Source organism: Aulostomus chinensis, chromosome 13 (assembly GCF_037954235.1).
Source record: "Aulostomus chinensis isolate RoL2024-O1b breed Wild chromosome 13, RoL_Achi_v1.0, whole genome shotgun sequence".
NCBI lineage: Eukaryota > Metazoa > Chordata > Actinopteri > Syngnathiformes > Aulostomidae > Aulostomus > Aulostomus chinensis.
The window spans coordinates 19,298,447-19,321,445 of record NC_141332.1 but is presented as its reverse complement, the minus strand read 5'-3'; the positions used below and the strand labels follow the sequence as shown (position 1 = coordinate 19,321,445).

General features: G+C 42.7%; 3 protein-coding genes across 5 annotated transcripts; 2 read left to right on the top strand and 1 right to left on the bottom strand.

Annotated features, from left to right (window-relative positions):
• Nucleotides 1-248: 248 nt before the first annotated feature.
• Nucleotides 249-8,510, bottom strand: xkrx (XK related X-linked). 2 transcript variants are annotated; one of them, XM_086221931.1, is made up of 3 exons: nucleotides 7,762-8,510; nucleotides 3,414-3,673; nucleotides 249-2,317 (listed from the first exon to the last, which is right to left on the bottom strand). In XM_086221931.1, the coding sequence occupies exons 1-3, from the start codon at nucleotides 8,103-8,105 to the stop codon at nucleotides 1,470-1,472; spliced, it is 1,452 nt and encodes a 483-aa protein (XP_086078057.1). In that variant the 5' UTR covers nucleotides 8,106-8,510; the 3' UTR covers nucleotides 249-1,469. The 2 variants fall into 2 exon arrangements, with proteins under 2 accessions (XP_086078057.1, XP_086078058.1); XM_086221932.1 differs by having other exon boundaries at nucleotides 3,414-3,641; nucleotides 7,762-8,056.
• arl13a (ADP-ribosylation factor-like 13A) lies at nucleotides 7,785-17,231 on the top strand. 2 transcript variants are annotated; one of them, XM_086221934.1, is made up of 11 exons: nucleotides 7,785-8,524; nucleotides 9,558-9,724; nucleotides 13,498-13,614; nucleotides 13,814-13,884; nucleotides 13,965-14,217; nucleotides 14,728-14,833; nucleotides 14,914-15,119; nucleotides 15,205-15,313; nucleotides 16,187-16,448; nucleotides 16,532-16,648; nucleotides 16,754-17,230. In XM_086221934.1, the coding sequence occupies exons 3-11, from the start codon at nucleotides 13,556-13,558 to the stop codon at nucleotides 16,807-16,809; spliced, it is 1,239 nt and encodes a 412-aa protein (XP_086078060.1). In that variant the 5' UTR covers nucleotides 7,785-8,524; nucleotides 9,558-9,724; nucleotides 13,498-13,555; the 3' UTR covers nucleotides 16,810-17,230. The 2 variants fall into 2 exon arrangements, with proteins under 2 accessions (XP_086078060.1, XP_086078059.1); XM_086221933.1 differs by lacking the exons at nucleotides 7,785-8,524; nucleotides 9,558-9,724 and adding an exon at nucleotides 11,381-11,685 and having other exon boundaries at nucleotides 16,754-17,231.
• Nucleotides 17,232-19,295: 2,064 nt separating this feature from the next.
• tmem35a (transmembrane protein 35A) lies at nucleotides 19,296-22,632 on the top strand. Its single transcript, XM_086222689.1, has 2 exons — nucleotides 19,296-19,665; nucleotides 21,338-22,632. The coding sequence occupies exons 1-2, from the start codon at nucleotides 19,390-19,392 to the stop codon at nucleotides 21,701-21,703; spliced, it is 642 nt and encodes a 213-aa protein (XP_086078815.1). The 5' UTR covers nucleotides 19,296-19,389; the 3' UTR covers nucleotides 21,704-22,632.
• The last annotated feature ends 367 nt before the right edge of the window (nucleotides 22,633-22,999 follow it).

Genomic DNA, 22,999 nt, shown 5'->3' with positions numbered 1-22,999 from the left:
GCGCAGCAGATGGCACACGCGGAAATAAACACACAGCGGTGCGAAGTTGTGTCAGTACGGAAACTTAGAGGCGGGTTTTTTTCCCTTTTGGAGAAGAAAAACCACATTCTATTTGCCGGAAAGTCAGGTTTGGAGAGTCATCTGAGAATGAGGAAGTATTTGTTTAATCATCCAGGGAAGTTTACCCTGGTTTATTTTTCTTTACATGAATCATGATTCATTTATGACATAAAAAAAAAAGAATCCAGTTTAGACATCAGAATATTTTATTTTAAGTTTCAAGTAACACAGTAGGCGAGTAGTCAAGGCACTGAACAAACAGGACAAAACACAAAAAAAAAAAAAATCAAGTAAAAACACTCAAATAATGTAGAAGCTCAATTAGTGTCAGTCTTGTTAATGCAGCATCAAAAGTTATTACATCTGCGTTACAAAACATCTGATATTCCCTGAATGCTTTAAAGTAGAGTTGCAACAGGAGGTTCATTAATAGACGTTTACTGATTCGTGGATTTATTTGAAAAGTCAACAAACCACTAAAGTTTGTTGTTGTTGTTTTTTTTTAAAGAGACAAAATTCCTTTCGGTCCAAATTCTCACATATGTTTTACTTTTGAATCTTTTTGTTTTGTCTTGTTTTGAGGTGGAGGACGAAACCAGGAAATTATGGATGCATTTTTTTCACAGGTATTTTTCTGTCTATTCGAGAAAGTAATTGACGTTAACTGATTGTAAAAAAAAAAAAAAGCAGTTAGTTGCAGCCCTTCTTTAAAGTCCAATAGATTTTGTTTGTGTGTGAGTGTGTGTGTGTGTGTGTGTGTCTTGTTTTTATTTCTGTTTTTAGACCAAAAAGCAGTTCCATCAGCCAGACTGGACAGTGAACAATAAAAGGCATTCATCACAGCAGGTTTATGCAGTCGGGGAAGAAGGAAGAAACATTTTTCTTCCTTTGACCTTTTCTTGCTCTCCTGCTGTATTTTGACTCCACGCTACTGTGTGCAGAGGCAGGCGGTGGGTGGATGGATGGGTGGTGGTGGGGAAATCTTGTGAGGACGTCCACCGGGGATGTCCCGGTCAGTCTTCAGGCTCGAACACACTTGGCACGTGTCCTGCACACCTGGCCCACTCCGGTACCTGACCCACTGCCGCTCTCTCAAGGCGGCCTTTGTGCATCGCCGCATATCTCAGCGTGCTACATTCTTTGGTTGGCTGGGGCCTGGTGGCGCACTTCATGTATGTAACCGTGCTAAACAAAGACAGCAGGATCCGACGTCTTTCTCAATCCATGCTTAGTTTGGTGCACTTAAGTGAAAAAAGGCAACGCGCACATCTACACATCAAGTCCCTGTTGTGGCTTCTGTGTTAAACTATTCAACCTTAATATTCCCAGGGTGCATTTCAACGATAAAGCACTTGTGAGTGTGAAGTCTTGTCTCGTCCCCCCACCTGTCTCATCTCTGATCTGCAATATCATCCCAGGATAGCCGTCTCCTGCTCTCCCGGGTGGCTGTTGAGATCATATGGGTGTGAGTTTGGGGGATCCAGCAGCTCCAGCGGCTCCTCCTGCGCCAGCACCATGGTGGCGGTGGTGGAGTACGAGGGGGGCATCGTCCCTCGCCTCCCCTCCTCTCCTTCCCTCCCTTTACAACAGCAAATACAGTGCAGGCAGTCGTGGACATTGTACTTGAAGAGGCGTCTGCAGGGGTGACAGAACTGGTAGAAGACGAGCATGAAGAGCACCGCCATGCTGTAGCAGACCAGCAGCTGGACGACCAGCAGCGGGGCGCACACGTACTCGTAGAAGTCCGACTTGAAGAAATACCAGAGCGTGATGAGGACGAAGTTCTCAATGAATCGTCCGCAGTAATAGAGGGCAAGGCGGACCCAGTGCTGCCTCCTTTCGATGAGCTCTCGATGAGTGAGATCCAGCTGCACCGCCGACCAGCAGAAGATGTTGATGCAGGCGTAGAGCAGCGTGACCATGCACAGTACTATGATGGTACCCAGCTTAGAGAAGTCCTTCTCCACGTCCTTGGTCAGGGAGCCTTTCCTGGCCCAGAACTCAACCCAGGGGAGGAAGAAGAAGAAGAGCAGGTTAAGCATGCCGACAAGTATCACCCACTCGGGAAGCGCCGTACTGAAGAGGACCAGGGCGGTGACACGGCTGGCGATCTCCAACCCTCTCCAAATGATCATGCACAGGTAGGCCACAGGCCGCACCCGCACCTTGTAGTCATCGTATCGGATCTGGATGGCCAGAACGCTGCACACGAGGGCGCCGTAGGTGATGGAGATCAGGGTGATGATCATCAGGGCTACTGTAACACACACAAATGTGGCTCGTTCAGTTTTACAGAGGTCACCACAATACCGAAGCACTTACAAATAATAAAAATAAAAGAGGGATCACACCATCCCGGGAGCAAAAACAGGGTTCATATCGTTAAAATCCATCAGTAAAGCAGCATAATCTTATGGGCTGCAGAAAAAACAACCCTGGCACACCGATTAGTCACTCCGACATTTAGCAGTTGCCCTGTTTTTTTTTACTGGAGCTGCACGATAATATCAGCACGGGATCTGTGTCACCAAATATTGTTTTTTTTCCCGCATATATCAGGTGTCGTTCCAATGGCTGATATTTACGTCAAGCCAGATTTGCTTATTGGTGGTTAGGACACAACAATATCTATTTTCCTTTTTCATTTTCACTACATTTGCACGTCTTCTGATGTACAAAATGTGAATATCATTTAAACATGTTCCTCTCCTGAGGAAGTTCTACTTAAGTTCACCTGCTAGTTACTGAATTTGTGTTTCAGCTGTTGAGCGTGTTTTTAAAAAAATATATTTTCAAGGAAAGGGAAACTTGCAAGAAGGTTCCGGGTTTGAATACCGGCTTGAGCACAGGATCTTTCTGTGTGGAGTCTCCATGTTCTCCCTGTTCCTGTGTGGGTTCTCTCTGGGCTTCCTCCCACAGTCCAAAGACATCAAGAGGGGACGAGGCTGATTGATACTCTAAATTGACCGTAGGTGTGACTGTGAGTGTGAATGGTTGTCTGTCTCTATGTGTTGGCCCTGTGATGGACTGGTGACTTGTCCAGGGTGAACCCCGCCTCTCACCCAAAAGCTGCTGGGATAGGCTCCAGTCCTGCAACCCTTAACAGGATAAGCGGAAGAAAATGGATGGATGGAATGGATGGAAAACTTGCAGTTACTGTACCCACCCTTTGATTATGTAATATTTCCAAACCACAAACGTTGGCCCTTATACTCAACATTTTCCTGCATCCAAGCTAAAGTCCCCATCTCAAATCTTCCATCCTGAATCTGACCACACTGTCCTAGTAATTCACTGCTGTTTGAGTAACATGAGGTATCTTATAAGCTCCCTGACTCCTCCTCCGTTCTTACATCTGATGGGGAGCACGTATTTCTCCTGGATGGTGGCGTACAGCTGGAGCGTCAGTTGAGGGGTGGAGCCCAGGAACGCCTGGATGACGGCGGTACGCTTGAAGGCATTTCTGTGGGTGGCCAGGTTGCGTTCCGTTTGGCCGATTTCACACTCGATGGGCAGCTTCGTTCCCTTCTTGAGGTGGATCTTCCTGGAGATGGTGACGTACGGCTCCTCCTTTTTACCTGCTTTGAAATAGAGCAGCAGGGCTTCAACACACCTGAGGGAGTGAAAGAGAGTGAGAGTGGAGTAATATTCTCTCACCAACAGAGGGCAGTGTTAGGTGAAGGTGAAGCATGTGCACACACACACATAGATGTCTTGTGTTTTTAGGCCCCCAGCAATAAGAAAAACAACTTTAATCAAAACTACTAATAAAAAAAAAATCATGATGAAACTAATTAATTCCTACAGTGCATATTAATTAAGATTGGGGTTATGTAAATGCATAAATATCAAAATAGCCTCTTTTGTTTCCCTTCTTTCATTATCAGGAAAGGTGACCAAAATACTTGCAGTCTTACAAAAACAGCTTCTTGTGTTAAAAAAGTCCGACAGTTAAAAGTAGTTAAAAAAAAGGGAAACATTACAGAATATAATGAACATGAGAACTACAGACGTAATTCAGGTGATCTTTGTGTGATTGGAACATTGCTTTTGGTAGAAGTCTGTTATTTATGTTTTAGATGTAGAGAGTAAAAACTATATTCACATCCCTGAAAAGTCTATTCAAATACAGAAGCAGAGTATTTGTATTTAGTTACTGTCCTCCTCTGAGACTGTAGATCCAAACATCCCCTCCATCATGAGGAGACCTTTCTTCCTGGATTGCACCCAAACAACCAACCATTGCAGCTCCACCAGAGGGCAGCCACAGGAGGTAGGCTGAACGGTTCCAGATCTCAGGGTGTGGTCCTCTTTAACGTTTGCAAGGTAAATGCTCTCTGTGTTTGGTCGCAGGAGGAAGAAAACACTATTCATGAGGAGGGAAGTGTGTTTTTCTGTGCAAGGAAACTGCGAGCACAGAGGGAAACACTATAATCCCTAAATAAAAGAGTAAAATAACCTGAAACTCTGCACATCTGCAGTCAAGACTCCAACCTCATCCCTGGGAGGAACTCTCACTGCAGCACTAAATCTCACATCACCCTGCTGGAATGTTATCTTTTCTTTGCAAAATTTTCCCCAACTTTGGAGACATGAATCCCTCATGAATTTACTTCTTGGAGGTTCAAATATGCTGTCGAGCTCTGTCCTCTGAATCAGCAGTCGGCCATTTTCAGATTTTGTTGCTTCAGTTGCAACTTCTTGTTTTTGTCCCCCGACAGTGTCAACGCAGCACTGCGCCTCCATGCTGGTCCTTGAACTGTGTTTGACCCACATGTTCGAGGCTGGCAGGGGAAATCATGTCGTTATTGGTAAGCTGGCTCTTATCTCTGAATACACTCACACACACACACACACACACACACACGCGCACACACACACACCACTGCAGTATATGCACTCCCAGGCTGATAGCCACAGGCAGATGAGGGTCAGGCTTCTTTAGTGTACAAAGGCTTCAGTAGAGTAACAGAGACGACACAAGAACCTGATTTACTGACATTCTTTCCCAGAAAAATTGGCAGTAGAGTGGGCTAAGAGTGCAGTACATGGGCACTAAAGTCCAGCCAAGGTGCACTTAGGATTCTGAGGAGCAACCCAGAGGCAGACTGAATTTCACTTAGGGAGGAAAAAACCAGCAGGACTGATAAATGCATTAGGCAGGATAATCAATATTCAGACTCTCAAGGCCCACAGGCTGCTGCTGCTGCTGCTGCTGCTGCTGCTCTGCGCCTGCAGCCTGAACGCGCACCCTAACACATCCAAGCAGCACTGCAAAAAACAAAACAAAACATACCTCTATAAAGACAGAAGAGTTGTGTGTCACTGTGACATGCTCTGCAGAGCATTCAGGAAATTCTTTCAACAACTCTTTTGCAAGATCATCCTGTTTTGGCCTCCCGGGAGTACGCATCAGGCCTCCAATCATGTCGGACTGAGTTCATAAAAACACGCCGTGTGTGTGCTGGGGCGAGTCCAGGCGGATACAGTAATTATGTAGTCTCTGTCACTGCTGTGGGAACAGGATCGTTCATGTAACAAAACAAGTCAAGACATGATCCACCATGTAGCAGTGTGTATCTTTAACATGAAGTCCACCCCTGGAATAGAACATTTAGAAAACACCTGCAGTTCTCCGCTTAGAATTAAAATTCAACTTTTGATAACAGATGACGCGCAGCAGCCGACTCAGCAATTACACAGTCCCCCAACCACACAGGAAACCTTCCATCTGTACAAATAAGGTGGTTTGTTTACAGCACAGAAGCCTAGACGATGAGCTTCAAGTTAAACAGAGGAAGCAGAGCCAGTGAACTCGGTCTGTTTTCTAGCCACGTGTCAGGTGCTGCAGCTGAGCGGAACAGGTTATAATTGTGAACAGGTTTGGTCATAAATCAGCAGCATGGCACCACAGACTCGCTGGGATGTCTGGCGATGTTGTTTTCACTGCCATCGTATGCGTGCGTGAACCAGAGTCGAAAGATAAAGCTGACGCTGCTACGTTTGCTCTATTAGATTGTTGGAGTAAAATCAGTTCCCCTATAAATCACAGGATTTTGTTTCACGGCACTGCACAGATATTCCAGTATCAGTATTGTGTAGCTGTTCCATGACCCACGAATGACAGGGCAGCAACTGTGTAACTACCCATAGACTCATAAATGCCATCATAGCTGCTGACATGCAGGTTTTTTCCTCAGCAACTCTATCGATACAGCCCTAAGAAGTAATCTCCAGAGCTGCTACCCGTCTCCTGCAAGTGTCTTCATCTCCAGGATGTGATAACGTCAAACCTGCAGCCGACCTGATCCCAGAGACAGTGGTTCTAACAGGTCCTGGAGCTGCTGTCAGTCTGGATTTATGGAGCTGTTTGATCAGGGGCCAAGTGATCTTTCAGTACAGGGGAACTGTATCTATTTGGATCCAGCAACTTTCTCAGGAGTGTTTGCTCAGAAAGCTCTCTCTCTTTCTCTCTGCGGCAGATAACCGGCACGACTGAGGCTAGAGTTTCCAGCCCTGCGAGGGAACACACCCTTCAGTGAGCTCTATAGAAGTATCAGTTGTGAGCGACACCTCAGGGCCAAACAAAGCTCACAGATGGAGTATTAAGTGTTGATATGAATTTCACAAGTCTCGCCTAGGTTTTCCTGCAATGACTCACTCGTTGTCAAACAGGTCCCTCATTTTAAACTTTGCTTCGACTGTATTTGAACTTGACTTTCCGCTGCTCCTCTGCCGTAAAGAACCAGAATCAAACCATCAACTATAGGACCCCTCTCTGACCCGTCAGGCCTGATCAGCTGCCTGCCTGCCTGGTCTGCAACACTGAGGCCTTTGGGTGCCATTATTCCCCGATGAGCTCATTCAACTGAGCCACGTACAAGCCATGAATGTGAAGGATGTGTTTCTAGGGCGGACGCCAGTCATTGGACTGATGGGTTTCAGAGACCAGACAGGAAGATACACAAACACCACCAGGAGAATTTCAGATTAAAAGAATCTAAAGGCAGCAAGTGTTTAGGATTTTGGACCTTCTCACGCACATCACGTGGGTGGTTCCGAAGCAGCCACCCAGCCTATTATTTATACTGGAGACACACTCCATCTGGAGTGTGATCACTTCATGTCAAACAATTCTGCAGAATAACGCTGAGTGAGGCCACTGCAGTGGATTGAAGGTGGCGGACTGTTGAATCAAAACTATTACAGCGTCATGATAGACGCTAAAGATTCTGTGTTGTTATGGACTCAACATCGAGCTGCTGCACTTTAAATGAAAGGAGGAAATTGTTTATCCATAAAAAAAAGAGTAGATGCATTAATAATCTTAAGACAATTTACTGTCTATCATTTAGGAAGATTTGAACTGTGTAATATAGCAGCTTTTACAGCTGGAATTATGTTTGTTTTAATAAACTGAACTGAAAGCCACTTTGAACAGGGGCCAATGGTTTTGCTTCCTGCACAAACTATCCAGTATCTCTGACAGGCAGGCTGTTTGTTTGTTACTAAAGTTATTCTTTAAATACTGTTAAACTTTGAGGTAATACTTCTCAACTGACTCATCCAACAGTGCTGGCTAGGTGCCCTTATTGGTTGAATGGACTGTAATGATAAGGGAGCCAGTAGGGATCAGGGCCTTCAGGGCGGGCACTACCAATGTGTAGGGCCTAGAAGGAGCAGCCCCCCTGCCCCACCTACCTAATGAGGGGCCCGAGGAGCAGCAGGTGCAGGAAGAGGACGCACGGCCGGTCCCGACCCAGGTCCCTGTGGATGAAGGTGAGGGCGAGCTGGATGAGCACGGCGGGCACCAGCATGAAGGTGATGGTGAAGCCCAACCACACGACATCGTCGCTCTTGTGGTAGTTGCTGCAGAGCACGCCGGCGACGACGAACTCAGCGAGGTAGAGCACCGTGGCTAGCACCACGCTGAGGGGCGGGTGGACCTGTCTGTGGCGGACTACCAGCATGACTCCGTTCTCCGGCCCGGACGCCTCAACGTCCGTGATCTCGCTCTCCTGCTCCTCCGGAGCTACTTCACACATGATGGCTGATTTAAATGCCACGTTTCGCTGAATGACTGAACTCCCTCCTAAGTTTGATGCGCCGTCTCTCCCAACTTTCCACCAAGTCGATCATCGCGGATTTCACATCGCCGCCTTCTTCCGATGGACGAGGCGGTCAACCACCGGCTCGTGCGTTCATTTGAAGCCGGAGGTCTCCGCGGCGTTTCTGCTCCGGTGGTGACAATGATCGTCAAGGCTGTCAGGTCACAACTCAGCCGGTCACCGTCCAAACTCCGCTGCTGGAGGTCAGACGTTAGTTCCTCCCCGGTAGAGACGTAGTGAGGCTCCAGGAGACGTGAGTGACGGCAGAGAGTCGGAAGATCCTACCGGAGCAGCACGACTACTACGCCTGGTCAGCGCCTGTCAAATCAACAGCTACGTCAAGTCACAAACTGACAGTAAGATACCGGAAATGTTGTTCGCTCCTTTTCAAAATAAAAGCCCAGGGGAGGTGGAAGTGCGCTAACCTCGAACGACCTGACTGTCCGGACATTCCCAGGATACTAAATGTATCCTTTAAGGGAAGCAGCAGGAAAGGACATTTCTGTGTTTCCCAAGAAAACAATAGGTGTGGGGCCTCTGAATGTAGAAAGATAAGAATAGATCATGGGTTCACAAACACTAAATGTGCTCAAATAGAGGTTTTAAAACTAATTATGGGCAAAAACGAAATACAAATTATACATGGTGTAAAGATCACATCATCAGTTTCTTTTTAGCTCAAGGTTATTTGTGCTTTTACATAGATTTTATACAATATGCTTTCAACTGTATCTATTCAACCATATTACACACATTTTAGCCTCTGCCTGCAGCCGGTTGAAACGCGAATGTCGAGGAAAGTAAACGTGATGCCAAAACATTGACAAATCCTGACATGTTTACAGTACACAGTACTGTATCTACCAAATCCAGCACAAATGCTAGAAGCCTGGCTCCATTATCTCATCAACCATTCATCAAGTCTGTAGCTAAATGGTATTAGGATATAGAAAGGTAAATACAAACTGTAAATTGTAAATACAGTCAAACAAACAAACCGACAGACAGACAAATAAACAATGAAATGCAGACAGATACAATTTATTTTGTCTCCAAATTGCTTGTTTAAACAAAAAGGTGAACACACAGGGGCCAAAGTTGGCCTGCCATATGTAACCAAATAAATAAATTCAAAAAGACAATAATAGAAAATAGAACATACATTTTAAAACTATGTACATCTCTGTTTATGCTGCTTTCTTTTTGTGATGTACAGAAAAAAGCTCTTTAAATAGCTCTATGATCCCTTAGGATAAACACGTTTTTCTAAATCTGATCAGTCGTCAAAGTGGCACTTGTGCCAGTTTGTACATTTAAATCTACTATAAATAGGTATACAACCTTCATTTTCATGTCATACATCTTTTATTTATATGTGCTTGTTTCCAGCTGGCTGAGAGCACGCGGAGAGAAATACGCTGCAGCTTTCCAATATCCGACCCACCAAATGGAAGCACAGTCAGAGATCAGTTACGCTTCCATTTTTAGTTTCTTCCAACAGGCCCGACTTGGCCTTGTCATCGAGACCTGCAGGCGCTACAACCCTGAATCAACCAGTAGGCTCTCACTCAGTCTTCTCCTTTACTTTACACACAGATGTTTCGTCATTATCTCCCCATTTGATTAGACAAGAACATTTTGTGGTACAAATGAACAGAATCACCTGAATGTTTGCTGAACTGCTTTTGCAAACAAGGATTATGTGTTTGCAAAGTGCACGAGGAAAACAATCTGCAGTCATCATATGACTGCAGATTGAATTTTGAGTGTGACCTCTTCTCTTAAACGCAATTTTACCACTTCTCTGTTTTATTGTAACATCTTGTATAGCGACAGAAGCTTCATCTTTAAAGGAAGTAGTTCCTCTGAGGATATTTCCCAATGAACTGTGACACGGTTTCAACGTGGGGAATCCAGAAATCATCCCAAACCTCTTCTTGTCGAGTCACATTCCCTCTGAGTCAGTGACTGGAGCTTGGTTTTGAGACAGGGGCAGACATGTAATTACTAATGCATGTGCTTGGTGAGGCAGCGGTGCGGGTCAGTGACTTCAGGCAGCAGAGGTTGTGCGCTCTGTGGGGCAATGCGAAAGCAATGGAAACTAATGAAACCTCATTACAGAGCTTATCCTGTGTAAGGTGTCACCAGCCAGTCAGGTCAGTGCAGCCGGAATGACCATCATAACGAGACTGACCATAAAAATGTGCTGGTCTTTGTTTTGAACTGGCTTTGTAGAGTCACAGTGTACTGTGGTGGAACTACAGCTCAGATTGCAAAATCAACATGTTTGCAATGTGGAGAAGAGGAGCTATTGGGCGTGTGGTTACTGGGATCGGCTGCAGCTGTTTGTTCTGTGTGTGTGTGTGTGTGTGTGTGTGAGCATGTGTGCGTGTGTGTGTGTGTGTTTAGTGTCAGCTGACGCAGTACTCTGGTCAGTCAGTGATGAGTCTACTCAGCAGGATAGGGCGGCGCCTGATTGGATGTTGGCGTAATGACTTAATGAGATAAAGGCTGCAAACACACCATGGCTCCGGATCTCTGAGACCACTCACTAAACATTCAACTAAAAGTTTAATTTGATCACAGTTGTAAAATCCTTTCCACTCTTGTAACTGTCTAGATTCTTCTGTTTAATCATTTGAATCCTGATCAAAAATGTGGATTTAGTAAATGATTAGCAATCTGTGTCCTGAGTTTAACAGGAGAATTTTATCTTTCCATCTCTGGACCACCAATGAAGGGCTGTGATTTTATTGCAACAGTAAAAAAATAGCTCCTGTTATTATGACACCATCTAGTGGTGCAAGCTGCTTTACAGTAGGTGTCATAGCTTAATCATATTATTTAGGAGGTTATGTAACAGGTTCATCCTCTCTGAGGAGACCTGATATAATACAGTCTAATGAATATATTGAGCTCTTTTAAATCAAGGGTTTTATTTAATTGAACAAAAAATAAATGTATCAGATATACTCATTAAAAAGCTTGCGTTTCCCCTGAATATAGATTAAAATATGTTTGCTGTTATTTGTCAGATGTCAATTTCTAAAAATACCTCACATGAATGCATACATCTATACTGAGTTTGAGGTCCAAGTGTCCATGTGTCCTCGGCGAGATTCTCAACTGTAACGTGACACCGCGTCAACGTCATCTCTCTCATCTGATGTCATTATCTATGTAAGTGACCAAAAGGGTTGAGACTAAATCTGTCCGTGCTGCTACTTTCAGAGGGAGATCACAGCGCGTCACAGGTCACGCCATGAGAGAAGTTTAGTTGAACTGCTCAGATATATTTACTCCTTTGTTTGGTTTTAGAAGCCTTCCAATAGGCTGAGCTATTAGGTCAGGTGAGTCTGCCATTGGCTGAAATGGTGAACCACATTTCCCAGGTTACGTCTTCCACATGGGGTGACCAAAGGCTTAGCATGAGCCTGTTTAAGGATTGTTGCAGGTGGGAACAACATGTTAGTAGAGGCGTGTACTCCAACAAATGCATGGATATAGACTTGCTTCTGTAAGTATTCTTAACATTTACTGGCTTGTTGAACTTTGTAATTTGTCTCTGTTCATATGTGAATGCAGTACCTTTTCAGTAGAATCTGACTAGTGTTGAAGTTTCCACTTGGTTTAACATTCTTTGGTTACATTTGATAAATTCACTGTATTTTATTACGTGTCACATCTGAATGTTAACTAACTCCAAGTTGATTTCTATAAGCAGTTTACAGAGTATTCAAATTTGACTGCAGCCAAAGAAACATGATGGATACAGAGTGTTGTAAAACTTGTGTTGTTTACATGAACATGTTTTCACCGTAACAGCTGATTATAATGTTATTTCACCATAAGCCGTCTTTTCCTGCATATTTGTTCTTAAGAAATCTCCCATTTTTTGTCTATTTTATTCATATTTATTTATTGATATTGGTGCATTTTTAAATATTTAACAATATGTAGCAACATAAATTAATTAGAAATTACGTATATTGTTATGATGCATTTTTAATTTTTTTTATTGTATCACTGCAATTTTTTTAAAAATGAAAATCTAAACAAGGAAGAAAATGCCTTAAGTGCTCCAGCTCCATCCTGTCAATGTTTTATGGCCCAAAAATCAGTTTTTGCTCAAATTTGGACATTTTCCGACATTCAGCCTTGTTAGAGCGCGATGCAAACAGCGCACATTACACTCACACAACACTCTTCAATCAAAATTAAGTCTTGTGAACAGAAAAACAAACTACTGGAAAAATGTAGCATTTAATGTTGATTTGCTTGAAGTCTCCTTGTGTTTACGCTGAAATACACAGAATTCCAGAACATGGACAGAATTCTCACACCTCATGTGAGGAAGAAAACGTCCTGTGGTGGGATTGTTGATGACCTCACTGTCTCCTACAGTCAAACCAATATGGGTCAGCTTGTTAACAACACTGTAAAAGCAGGCCATGTAAACTGGCTTTAGCAGATTACAGACTGAACAGATGCTTGGGACAAAGGACTGAAAGATCTGCCAGTATTTTTTTTTAGCTTGTGGCCCGACGACCTCAGACACCTGCTACGACTGAATTACGAGACTCCAACTAGTCACCAAGCGCTTCTACTGGGCTGTACATCATCTCATTTAGCAGCAAGTCGGATGTTAGACTGAGGAAACGATGAGGGAACATTACGACTGATGTAATGATAGACTGTAGCAATCATAATAATGAGGTTTTTTTTTTTTTCTGGAGCAATTTTCAAAAAAAATCTTATAAAGATGTGTCCAAGGGTAATGAAACAGACCGCTAAGTTGAGACAACAAGAATAAGAACACAAGAGCACTGTTGGAACAAGAAAAAAAATGAAATAATAGAATATGAAAGAGGTCAGATAAATGATGGAATGAGTTAAAACAGATATAAATAATATAGAATCCAATAAAAAATTCATAAAATAGAATAAAAACTCAGACAAAACTAATATGGAGACATCTGCGCATAATGATCCATATTACTGGCTGCAAATATGAATTGAGAATTACTATGGATAACCAAGTGAAATGAATAATTGATAAATGAATGGGCTAGACTAGTCAGTATTGAACCAAGGACACTTGGCAGCCAGTGTTTTGCCTGGAGTGACCATCTGTAAAAGTCCTCTAAGTCCAAAGGAGACAGACATAAAGCATATGTGTGTGTGTGTGTGTGTGTGTGTGTGTGTGTGTGTGTGTGTGTGTGTGCGTGCTCATGTACTGGACCTGGCTGTCACCCCGAATGACTCAACCAAACCGCTTTAGTTCTGTTTGAGTGTGTGTGAGTCACAGTGTACCACCATCTGTTTGAAGGTACGAGTTCCAGAGAAAATGGTGGCCGCTGTGCACACCTTGTTCACCTCACACAAACATGTTCAACCTAATGAGCAACTGCTGCACCTGGTTCTCCAAAATTCAGGAGCCAATCAGGTAAGACATGAAGATTTACATTTATACATTTAAATAAAGATTGTACAATATAATAAATAAAGGTTTAACCCCCCCGCCCCCATGTCAGCACTTCAAAATCCCAGCAGTATTATGAGTATAAAGTTAAAGTTGCTTGCCACATTAGTTGACTTATCATCCCAATTCTCATTATCTCTCCTGGTCATTTTCATCTTTGCAGGAAGGTAACTATTCTTGTGGTTGGTCTTGACAAAGCAGGAAAAACCTCCTCCATCCGAGGGATGTTACGAGGTAACTCAATCGTGACTTTCAAATTCTAGTCATTTCGACTGTAGTGGAGATTAATATTTCATGTGTTTTGTCTCCTCCAGTCCCCCACGCCGTGGAGGGAGGACCCACCCACGGCTGTGTCAAGAATGACTTGCGGGTGGAGAACTACCTGGTCTCCCTGCTGGATGTAGGAGGGTCAGCAGAGTCGCGGGGGGCCTGGAGGGAGCTCTGTGGGGAAGCACATGGGATCATCTTTGTGGTGGACTCCAGTGACAGACAGAGGATCAAGGAGGTCAAGGAGGTTCTGGCTGACCTGCTCAAACAACCAAGGGTGGCAGGAAAACCAATACTAGTGTAATTATATTCCACTTAATACTTGAATTTTACAAATCCATGTTTTGTGAGGTGTACACATCGCCCTCTGGTGGTGGGGGAGAAGAAATACTAAAGTATAGCATCTGTTGAGATCTAACAAGTAAAGCAGTAACAAATGACTAGCCAGTGCAGTGACCAGAATTTACTTATTAAGATAAGAAAATTGCATTAAAAATAATTCCCTTTATTTCTGTAATCATACTGTACTTTTTCAGGGAACGAATGTATAAGTGTATAAATTAAATAAATTCAACAAAAACAACAGCTGTTAGCTTGCCAAATGCATGTCTCAAATTGATGATATTGTTTGAAGATGGATTGTTGTTGTACTAATTAATTATCTTTACTTTTACTTCTAAGTTAATATTCTACTTAAAAAAAAGGGCGCTCACAGCCTTCCCATGGGCCCTCACCCAGTGGTTGAGAAGTACGTTCCTTAGAAATGAAATTGCAGCGTAGTAAGTTTGTGCTGCACTGTTTTCCTTCTAGGCTGGCGAACAAACAGGACAAGATGAATGCTTTTCTGGGAAGTGAGCTGATCGAGGTGCTGTCGTTGGAGAGGCTGGTCAACCAGAGCCGTTCTCTGTGCCATATAGTGAGTTCACACTAACTGTGTTTGGAAAATTGGGAGTGATGCTTCTTGGAAGTGATGGTGGATGCTCCCTCTCCTCTCAGGAGCCTTGTTCAGCCTTAATGGACCTGCGACGCTGGTCAGACAGGAAGACGTTACGAGGCCTTCGCTGGTTGCTGCGTGCTGTGAGTCTGGATTACCCTGAGTTGTGTACCCGGGTAGCCATAGACAGCAAGAGACCTCTAGAACCAAGAGAGAAGGAGAAGAATGGTAAAACAGAGAAGATTCGCAGAAAAACAAAGGGTGAAAGGTACGCAATCTTTTATGAAAGTATTGCACAAATCATCATTCGCTTCAGCTTGAAATGTTAATAACACACTGTTGTCTGATGCCAGATTACGATCCAGCAAGTCAGAGCTTCGGCAGGTTCATCGGCCAAAAGACAAGGAGAAGAAGACTAAGGGGGAAGGAAAGCTGCAGCCCATCCGGAACATGCTACAAAAGGTTAAACTGATACTTCTGCGTGTATTTTGTGGGTTGAGCTTATGAACATTTTTTTTTTCCCCCTCCAGCATTACTTTTTTGTGACTCCAGTATGCAGAAAGAGCCAGACGTGTGTATTGCGCTTGAAGCTCGTAGCGACTGATGGCTAACAACAACTACGGCAGCACGAGCCCGTTTTGTTAATATCCACATCTTCTTCATCCGGCTGCATGCTCAATTATCCTGGTCACTTAGCAAAAAACTGAGCTGAAAACAAACTGTAACTTCAGGAGGTTCAACTGAAAGCGCTAGCTACCGTGAATGAGCATCGACTGATTGTTTTTAGCTCAAATAAAACTCTTTGGGAATTATTGAGCACAAGGGAGCATAAAGTAGGTGTGGATACTGGATGATGTGCTTGGGATTTCCTAAATTAACATTTGTTTTTGTCAGTTTTGCTGTTGCTTTCTGTGTTTCTCTGTTTTGTTTTGTTATTTTCTGTAGCTGTTGTTAGCATTCACGCACCATTAGCTTCAGTATATGTGGCTGGCTCTTTCTGCATTCTGGAGTAACAAAGATTGAATGCCATAAGGAAAAATGTGTTCACAAGCTCAAAAGAACTGTTTGTGAGTGCTTGAAAGGGTAAATTGCTTTAGGAAAACACATTTGACTGTATTTCTTCAGAAATGCTTGTATGCATTAAGGCCCCTCTTCACATTATGGTTTTAATGTCACTTTGTTAGTTCTCAGAGATCTCTGGTCAACCCTCTTCCAGGCTTCTCTACACCCAAATGATTTTTACACCTCATATTGTTTGTCATAATTATGAATAATAAATAAAAGCAGTGAATAAATGCTTAAAAAAACAACAACTCACAGGTATTGTATTCACAGGAGAACACACTGAAAAAAACAGCAGCAAAGAAAAAGAAAAAATCAGTTAAAATCAAGGAGGGTGAAAAAGATCAAGAGGAACTGAATGATCATGAGGAAGAGGAGGGTAACGAAGGCGAGCACGAGCCCTCCGGGCACAGAGAGAAGGCCAGCAGTGCCCTCATCCCACCGAAGAAAGGCAAACCCAAACGTAAGGTCAAGGTGAAAGAAGAGACGGTGGATTTGTCCAAATCAGCCCTCAGTGAAGAAAAGCCATTCAAAGGTTCAGATACCTGAATAATAGATTAGATATTTTATTATTTCTTTCAGAGTGGAGATTAAATTTTTTAAAAATCTAATTTCCAGCTAAGGGGGAAAGGAGGAAAAGAAAGAAGATTGTGAAAGTAAAACGGAAGAACAAGATCAACACAGAAGAGATGCCCACCGCATACACTCAACCTGTGGATCTGTCTGCAACGTTTGGTGAGTCTCATCCTCTTCTTCCATCCGCAAATCAAACGCAGTAACCCCGTGGACTCTAAAGTGATGGACTTCTGTTTAAAAGACGATGACCCTGTCTCCTGATAGATCTTTACCGAAAAGCAATTCTGGCTCTGAAGGAACGCCAGGATCAGAGGCAGTGAGAGTGAATCCCGCCTTGTGTGCTGCGGCCTCAGTGTGATGATGTGGTCTGCTGCTGTACATCACCGCAAGACTCTCTCTCTCTCCTACACACACACTTTTTTCACCAAAGACACACAATGACTGACATTTCTATTCAAGTAACACCCCTGACCGGATCCCTGAACATTTGGAGTGAAGCAGTCCAAGTGTAGTGAAGGGCAGTCTAAATGATGCATGTATTTATTAACATGAAACTAAAATTAGTGATATGATATGTTATGGATAAACATATTTACTTGGCCAAAATATTGTATAATCTATGCAGTTTTTATTGTATGTGAAACATGATTTTTGAAATGTATCTTCTTCTTTTTTTTGTAAATTTCAACCCTTGTAAACAGATCTATGAAATTGTATAATAAACATTTTGTCACAACTTGTTCACTGTATGTGTTTATTTGACACCAGCAGCGACGAGACTGAATAAGTTGGTCTTTTTTTTTTTTTTCCAAGTCTAGTAATAATATCAGGTGTTGATTTCAAATCAACAGGTCACATGACCTGGAACACATTTTGTAATAAAATATACAAATTAATTAGATGGTGCAAAAATGAAATCAAGGGATGTTTGTTATTATTCAGGTCTAGACAAAAATATCTGTAATTGATTTGGGTTTACTAGGTCACATGACAAAACCACCACATGCCCATAGCTGCGGTTTCTTGGCCCGGTAGGGCGAGAGCTTTGCCTCTCCAGCGCTGTAGGAACCAACGCTGCGATCGTTACAGCCATCATTCATTACAGGAGCACAAAAATTCAGTTCTGTAAGATTAAGATGAAAAGGCGTAGAGTTGTAATGCCATAAATCAAAAAACTGAATTTCTATTGTATCGACCTGTCCACTCAACAAACTCACTAAATCAGTGCAAACATTAAAAGCTGTCAAACTGGAATAATATGTGTGAGATACTGACCTAAATAGAAAGAGATAAGGAGAGTGACATTTGCACACAACTATTATGCCTCTACAAAGCATCATTATCCTTGCGCATACTTTCGAAAATGGGTCAAAGCTGCTGTTTTTGCTTGTAACACAGTTAGCACAAAAGCTAGGCCTGCTAAGTTTTGAGAAAAAAGCTTTTAAAATATGCATTACACATTTATTTCCGAACCAGTGGGAATCAATGAACTAAGTCAGTCACTACAAACACAGACGCGCTGATACATAATGAATGATCGCATTCACAGGGTTCTCTTCATACAGTCGTCCATGAAGATGTGACTGGTGCATTTCTCATGATAAGCTGGTCTGTTCTAAAATGCTGCTCTGATGACATAGTAACGTATGTTTAAATTTACTGGTAGTTGTGAATTCTACATTCCTATAGATTTCTCTAATAATGTGTTGCCTGGACGATATCTGGAAGGTTTCTGGCAGTTCTTTGCATTTTCTTGCAATTATATATATATATATATATATATATATATATATATATATATATATATTTTTTTTTTTAACTTTTCATTTGCGCAAATAAACAAACAGGATGCAACAGAATATTAAAAAGAGCGATAGCACCAAGAAGAAAATAGATTAAATGAAATGTATTATTTTTTCAACACAAAGAACTTCTGATCAGTGATGAATGGAAAGATAGAAGTCATGAAATTATTGTAATGTATTACTGAATGTCATTGCTCAGCATTGTTTGATTTAGCTCGTTCTAAAAGGGGAATTACAAAAAATAAAAATAAAATAAAATAAACAGCCTTTAGCGTATGACATTGAAATTGCAGTCAGAGTGATGCCAACTGTCAGCCGGGACTTGCAGGATGGCGGGTAACTGTTGACCTGTACTGCATTTTACTACGATATTTGACTCCGTTTCCAAGAAAACCGAGGTTAATCCCTGCCTTCCAAATTTAACACATAATACTGAAGTGTTTCATTTACCTCACAACTCTGACATCCAAACTGGGAGTGATGTCACACTCAAGATGACCTTGTTCCAGTGGGAAAAAAAGTGAGGAAAGGTTAAGCAGGAAACATATTGGTCACGTCTCATCTGTAGTATTCAGGTACAGTATTTTGTCCAGACCATTGTTGTGGAACAAGTCTACACGCTGAAGACGAACAACAGGTTGCGCGCAACATATTTCATGTGACACAATTAAGACAAAGTGCTAAAGAATGTATATTTTCAAAGCGTTCACATAAGTAACGCGTGGAGCGGCCGTTTTGAATTGTACTCTCGGGTTGGTCAGGATTTTCGGAGTTTTCAAGAAGAATCTCAGAAAGGGTGTCGGTAGAAATTTCCTCCTGAAATCTCAGAAACTCAGAACTTTCAGTTCAACTGGAACGCCAGCTTCAGCCCCACTGCGCCTCCTTTTGAATAGCAAGAAACTCCAAGGTGGCCCCAAGTTCCCTTTAGTCTGGGGCCCTCGGAGTGAGTAGAAACGCCCGTGAGTACGAGCAATACTAGCAGTGTCAAGTTCCATCTCCTACCTATTAATTTGATGTAAAATTATTGTGAATTATGTGTATTTGAATGATGGGAGGACGAAGAATTAGCGCCTGGCTGCTCCCCTAGCCGTATCTATGCAACTGGATGCGGCGTTGAAAGGGACCAGCGCGTCGCCATGTTTTCTGGTTGATTCTTTAAGGCCAGCCCCCCCCAATGCATCTTCACCGGCAAACCATCGACACTCATTCAATTCAGTGGGAAGCGACATCCTGTGTGCACGGTGGCGAAAGATGGCCTCGCCGAGAACGATAACCATTGTGGCCCTCTCCTTTGCTCTGGGTTTGTTTTTCGTCTTCATGGGGACCATTAAGCTGACGCCGAGGCTCAGTAAAGATGCTTACAGTGAAATGGTGAGTAAACCTAACGGTGCATGTGGAGGGGGGGTCCACCATTGTTCCGTGTTGGCTGCAGACATGAGGGGGCTGCTCGGATAGTGCTGACCTCAATATTGAAAAGACACGGGAAAAGGAACGATTTCCATAACTGACTGACACTGCGGATGCACCGCGGGAAAGAATTTACCTGGGCAGGATGGGATTAAATACTACCTGTCTCGCATCAACACAGTTAGCACACAAGCTAGGCCTGTGTATTTGCTGATAAACCTTGAAAAAAAAAGAAAACGCTTTCTGTTCATAAATCAAGAACCACCGCGGATGCGTGGAACGAATGAATGAATCAATCCGTAAGCAAATGCCATTTAAACACCGAAACCCAGTGAAAGATGGAAAGCCTTCCTATTACACGTTAGGATTCATCTCAGTACTGCAGAGGGGTCGTGGTCGAAATTGGGTTTATTGATCTTGACAGCTCTTTTTCAAGGCGTAGTGACAATTTCTCTTCTGGTTTTCCACCGAGCAGCGGTTGAACAGCTGAGCAGCAATGGCGGCACATTCGAGCAAATTCTGTGACGCTCCTGCAGGTGCCGACGTTGAAACATCCTGCAAGGAAAGTCACAGTTCACAGCTTCAACGTGACATCAGACGCTCGGAGGGAATATTATCCCGTGTTGATCACAAATGACATTTATAATGGCCACTCAGACAAGGAGTAGTGAGCTAAAGATTAAAGGAAAAAGCCCTGTGTGTGTGTGTGTGTGTGTGTGTGTGTATATATATATATTAAACCTGGACTCTGTTAGGGACAAAGTGATTGATGGGGAACAAAATCATTTGAAATGTTCCAATATTGAGCAACAGCACCGCAGTGGAGCAGGGAGGAGAACACTGTCACCTCATCAGATGGTTTTTGTGGCTCTGGACAACATTGCTGTGCTGGAAACAGTCTTGCATGAGCCCAAAATAAACTAGAGGAGACAGTGGAGACCAGAGGGACCGCGGGAGAAATGATCCATGGAGTAAGCAAGCCGGATTTCAGAGTGAGACTTCAGCTCCTTTTCCTTCCAATGATGCTGTCAGACACTGGTAATAACAACTGGAGCCCATCAGCCACAGAAGTAAAGCACTTTGTCTTGTAGTTGGAGCTATTTTGCAGTTGGCAGTCACTCAGTATTGGAATATTGCAGCAATAATTTTGGTCCCTAACAGTCTCAAAGGAAATAAGCAAATGGAAATAAAGGCGAGTTGACAAGTGTGTCTGCATTTATCTTAAAGGTTAAAGAACTGCACATTTCTCACTCAGCGTTGCTGCGTTTCAAGACCCACTGACAAATTGGCATTTCTCCTCGATGGAACCTGAAAAGGAATCACATCTCTGCGTCCTTGTGTCACGTTAGGATTGTGGGTAGTGTAGTTCTTACAGGGTTAATATCATGAGGCTTCTACTGTTTCACAACCTGCTTCCTTTGTAGTTAGTCGACCTCTGATGATAAGACGTTACCGGGATTGATCAATTCCTCAGGAGAATATCGATCCCATTTCACCTCCAGAACCTTGTTTGATCAAGTGAACTTGCATGGTCCTCAAACATCCTCACCATAAGACACCAAAGAAGTTTGTGTTGCCTTACTTGAATGGTAGCGATATTCACAAATGCTTTTTTTTGTGGTATTTTTCCTTTCAGAAAAGAGCCTACAAGAGCTACGCTAAAGCATTGCCAGGCCTGAAAAAGGTCGGTATCAGCTCTGTGCTGCTTCGTAAGATCATCGGCTCCTTGGAGGTGGGCTGTGGGGTGGTTCTCACCCTGGTGCCGGGCAGGCCGAAGGATGTGGCCAACTTCCTGCTGCTCCTTGTTATGTTGGCGGTCCTTTTCTTCCATCAGTTAGTAGGAGACCCTCTCAAACGCTACGCCCACGCTCTAGTCTTTGGAATTCTGCTCACCTGCCGACTGCTTATCGCTCGCCAGAGTGATGACCGGCCAGAGAGAGAGGACAGCAGGGAAGAACAGCACATCAACGACCAAGAAAAGAACAAGGTCAAACAGTCTTAAGCTTCCACTGAACCACAGTGAAGGGAACCTGGTGCGCCTCTATGGATTGTATTAATTCATATTTCACTCCCGGTAGAACCCCCCCCCCCCCATCCTGTCCGGTCCAGCTGACTGATCATCCACTCCTCTGCACTCTTTACTGTGAAACTGAACTCGTGGCCATAGATCCCCGACATACCTGTGGACAATCATACCTGTGGAATCCATTTCCCTGCTCCTGTTTCTTTCATTCCCACACTGTGTTCAAAGTATTTTAACTGGAGTATGAATTTCATTTTAGGGTACAAGTTGATTGGAGAATGCTTTTTTTCATGAAAGCATCTTTGTAGCGTGTTTTTTCTAATTTGTTTTTATACTGTTGGTAGGAGAGACTGGTAAGTTATGAATTTTAATAGTCAGAGCATGTTTCATTCAATCCAGAATATAAATCATAAATGGGAATATTGAAAGATTTGTCTAACGATGATAAACTTTGATTGCGTATCCTCATCTTGTTGCAGCATTATCAGAATTTGTTGAAAGAACATAATATAAATCATAGGCTTTCCATTTCTGCATTTTTTTTTCAGAACTGAGCATGAAACCCTCCCCCAAATAATATAAGTTGAATATCCTCTTTTTTTTTTTTTGGTTTCAGTTCTGTTAAAACAACAGGTGCTACCTGGGTGTCTGCTGCTAGCAGAACATGGCACAATCAAATAGTTATTTTTCTCCCGTTAAAAATGTTATCTTTTGTAATTCATAGTCTTAAAGTTGCTCATCATGTCTGAAGGGTTTTGCTCAATTGTTTGTTTGTTTTTTTCTTAAGGAGTATTCCTGTTAGTTTTATTTTGGAAGTGAGCTCTGAGTTGAAAATGTTTCATTTTGAGAATCACATCATTTCTCTAAATGTTCTACATAAAATAAAGAATTGGAGGTGAGACTGATAAGATATTGCTTGTTTACTCTTTTGTTTCATACATTTAATATTCAAGGGCATTGGACAGACATTTACAACAACATGAGCTGTTACATTATGCACTTGTGTGATGTCATATCGTTATGTAACCTCAGTCCCTGTTGGGGACTTCAGCTCAGCTCATACTGACAAAATTAAATGCAACTAAGGAGGCCTACATCAGATTTAGCATCATCCTTTATTCATTGAATTATGCTTAAGTAGGGGTCAACTGATATGTGTTTTCAGGGCAGATACTGATAATTAGTAATGACCAGGTCTGAGTGGGTATTTGGTACATTTACAGTAAAATAAAAATCATGGTCTCAAAACTAAAAATGACACAAACACAAAATTAA

Coding starts and splice junctions, on each gene's coding strand:
- tmem35a (XM_086222689.1), top strand. CDS start 19,390: ATGCAACTGGATGCGGCGTTGAAAGGGACCAGCGCGTCGCCATGTTTT. Junction 19,666..21,337: donor AAGATGCTTACAGTGAAATG/GTGAGTAAACCT, acceptor TTTTCCTTTCAG/AAAAGAGCCTACAAGAGCTA.
- arl13a (XM_086221933.1), top strand. CDS start 11,540: ATGGTGAACCACATTTCCCAGGTTACGTCTTCCACATGGGGTGACCAA. Junction 16,449..16,531: donor TGAAGAAAAGCCATTCAAAG/GTTCAGATACCT, acceptor TCTAATTTCCAG/CTAAGGGGGAAAGGAGGAAA. Junction 16,649..16,753: donor GGATCTGTCTGCAACGTTTG/GTGAGTCTCATC, acceptor GTCTCCTGATAG/ATCTTTACCGAAAAGCAATT.
- xkrx (XM_086221931.1), bottom strand. CDS start 8,105: ATGTGTGAAGTAGCTCCGGAGGAGCAGGAGAGCGAGATCACGGACGTT. Junction 3,674..7,761: donor CTCCTCGGGCCCCTCATTAG/GTAGGTGGGGCA, acceptor TCACTCCCTCAG/GTGTGTTGAAGCCCTGCTGC. Junction 2,318..3,413: donor ATACGTGCTCCCCATCAGAT/GTAAGAACGGAG, acceptor TGTGTGTTACAG/TAGCCCTGATGATCATCACC.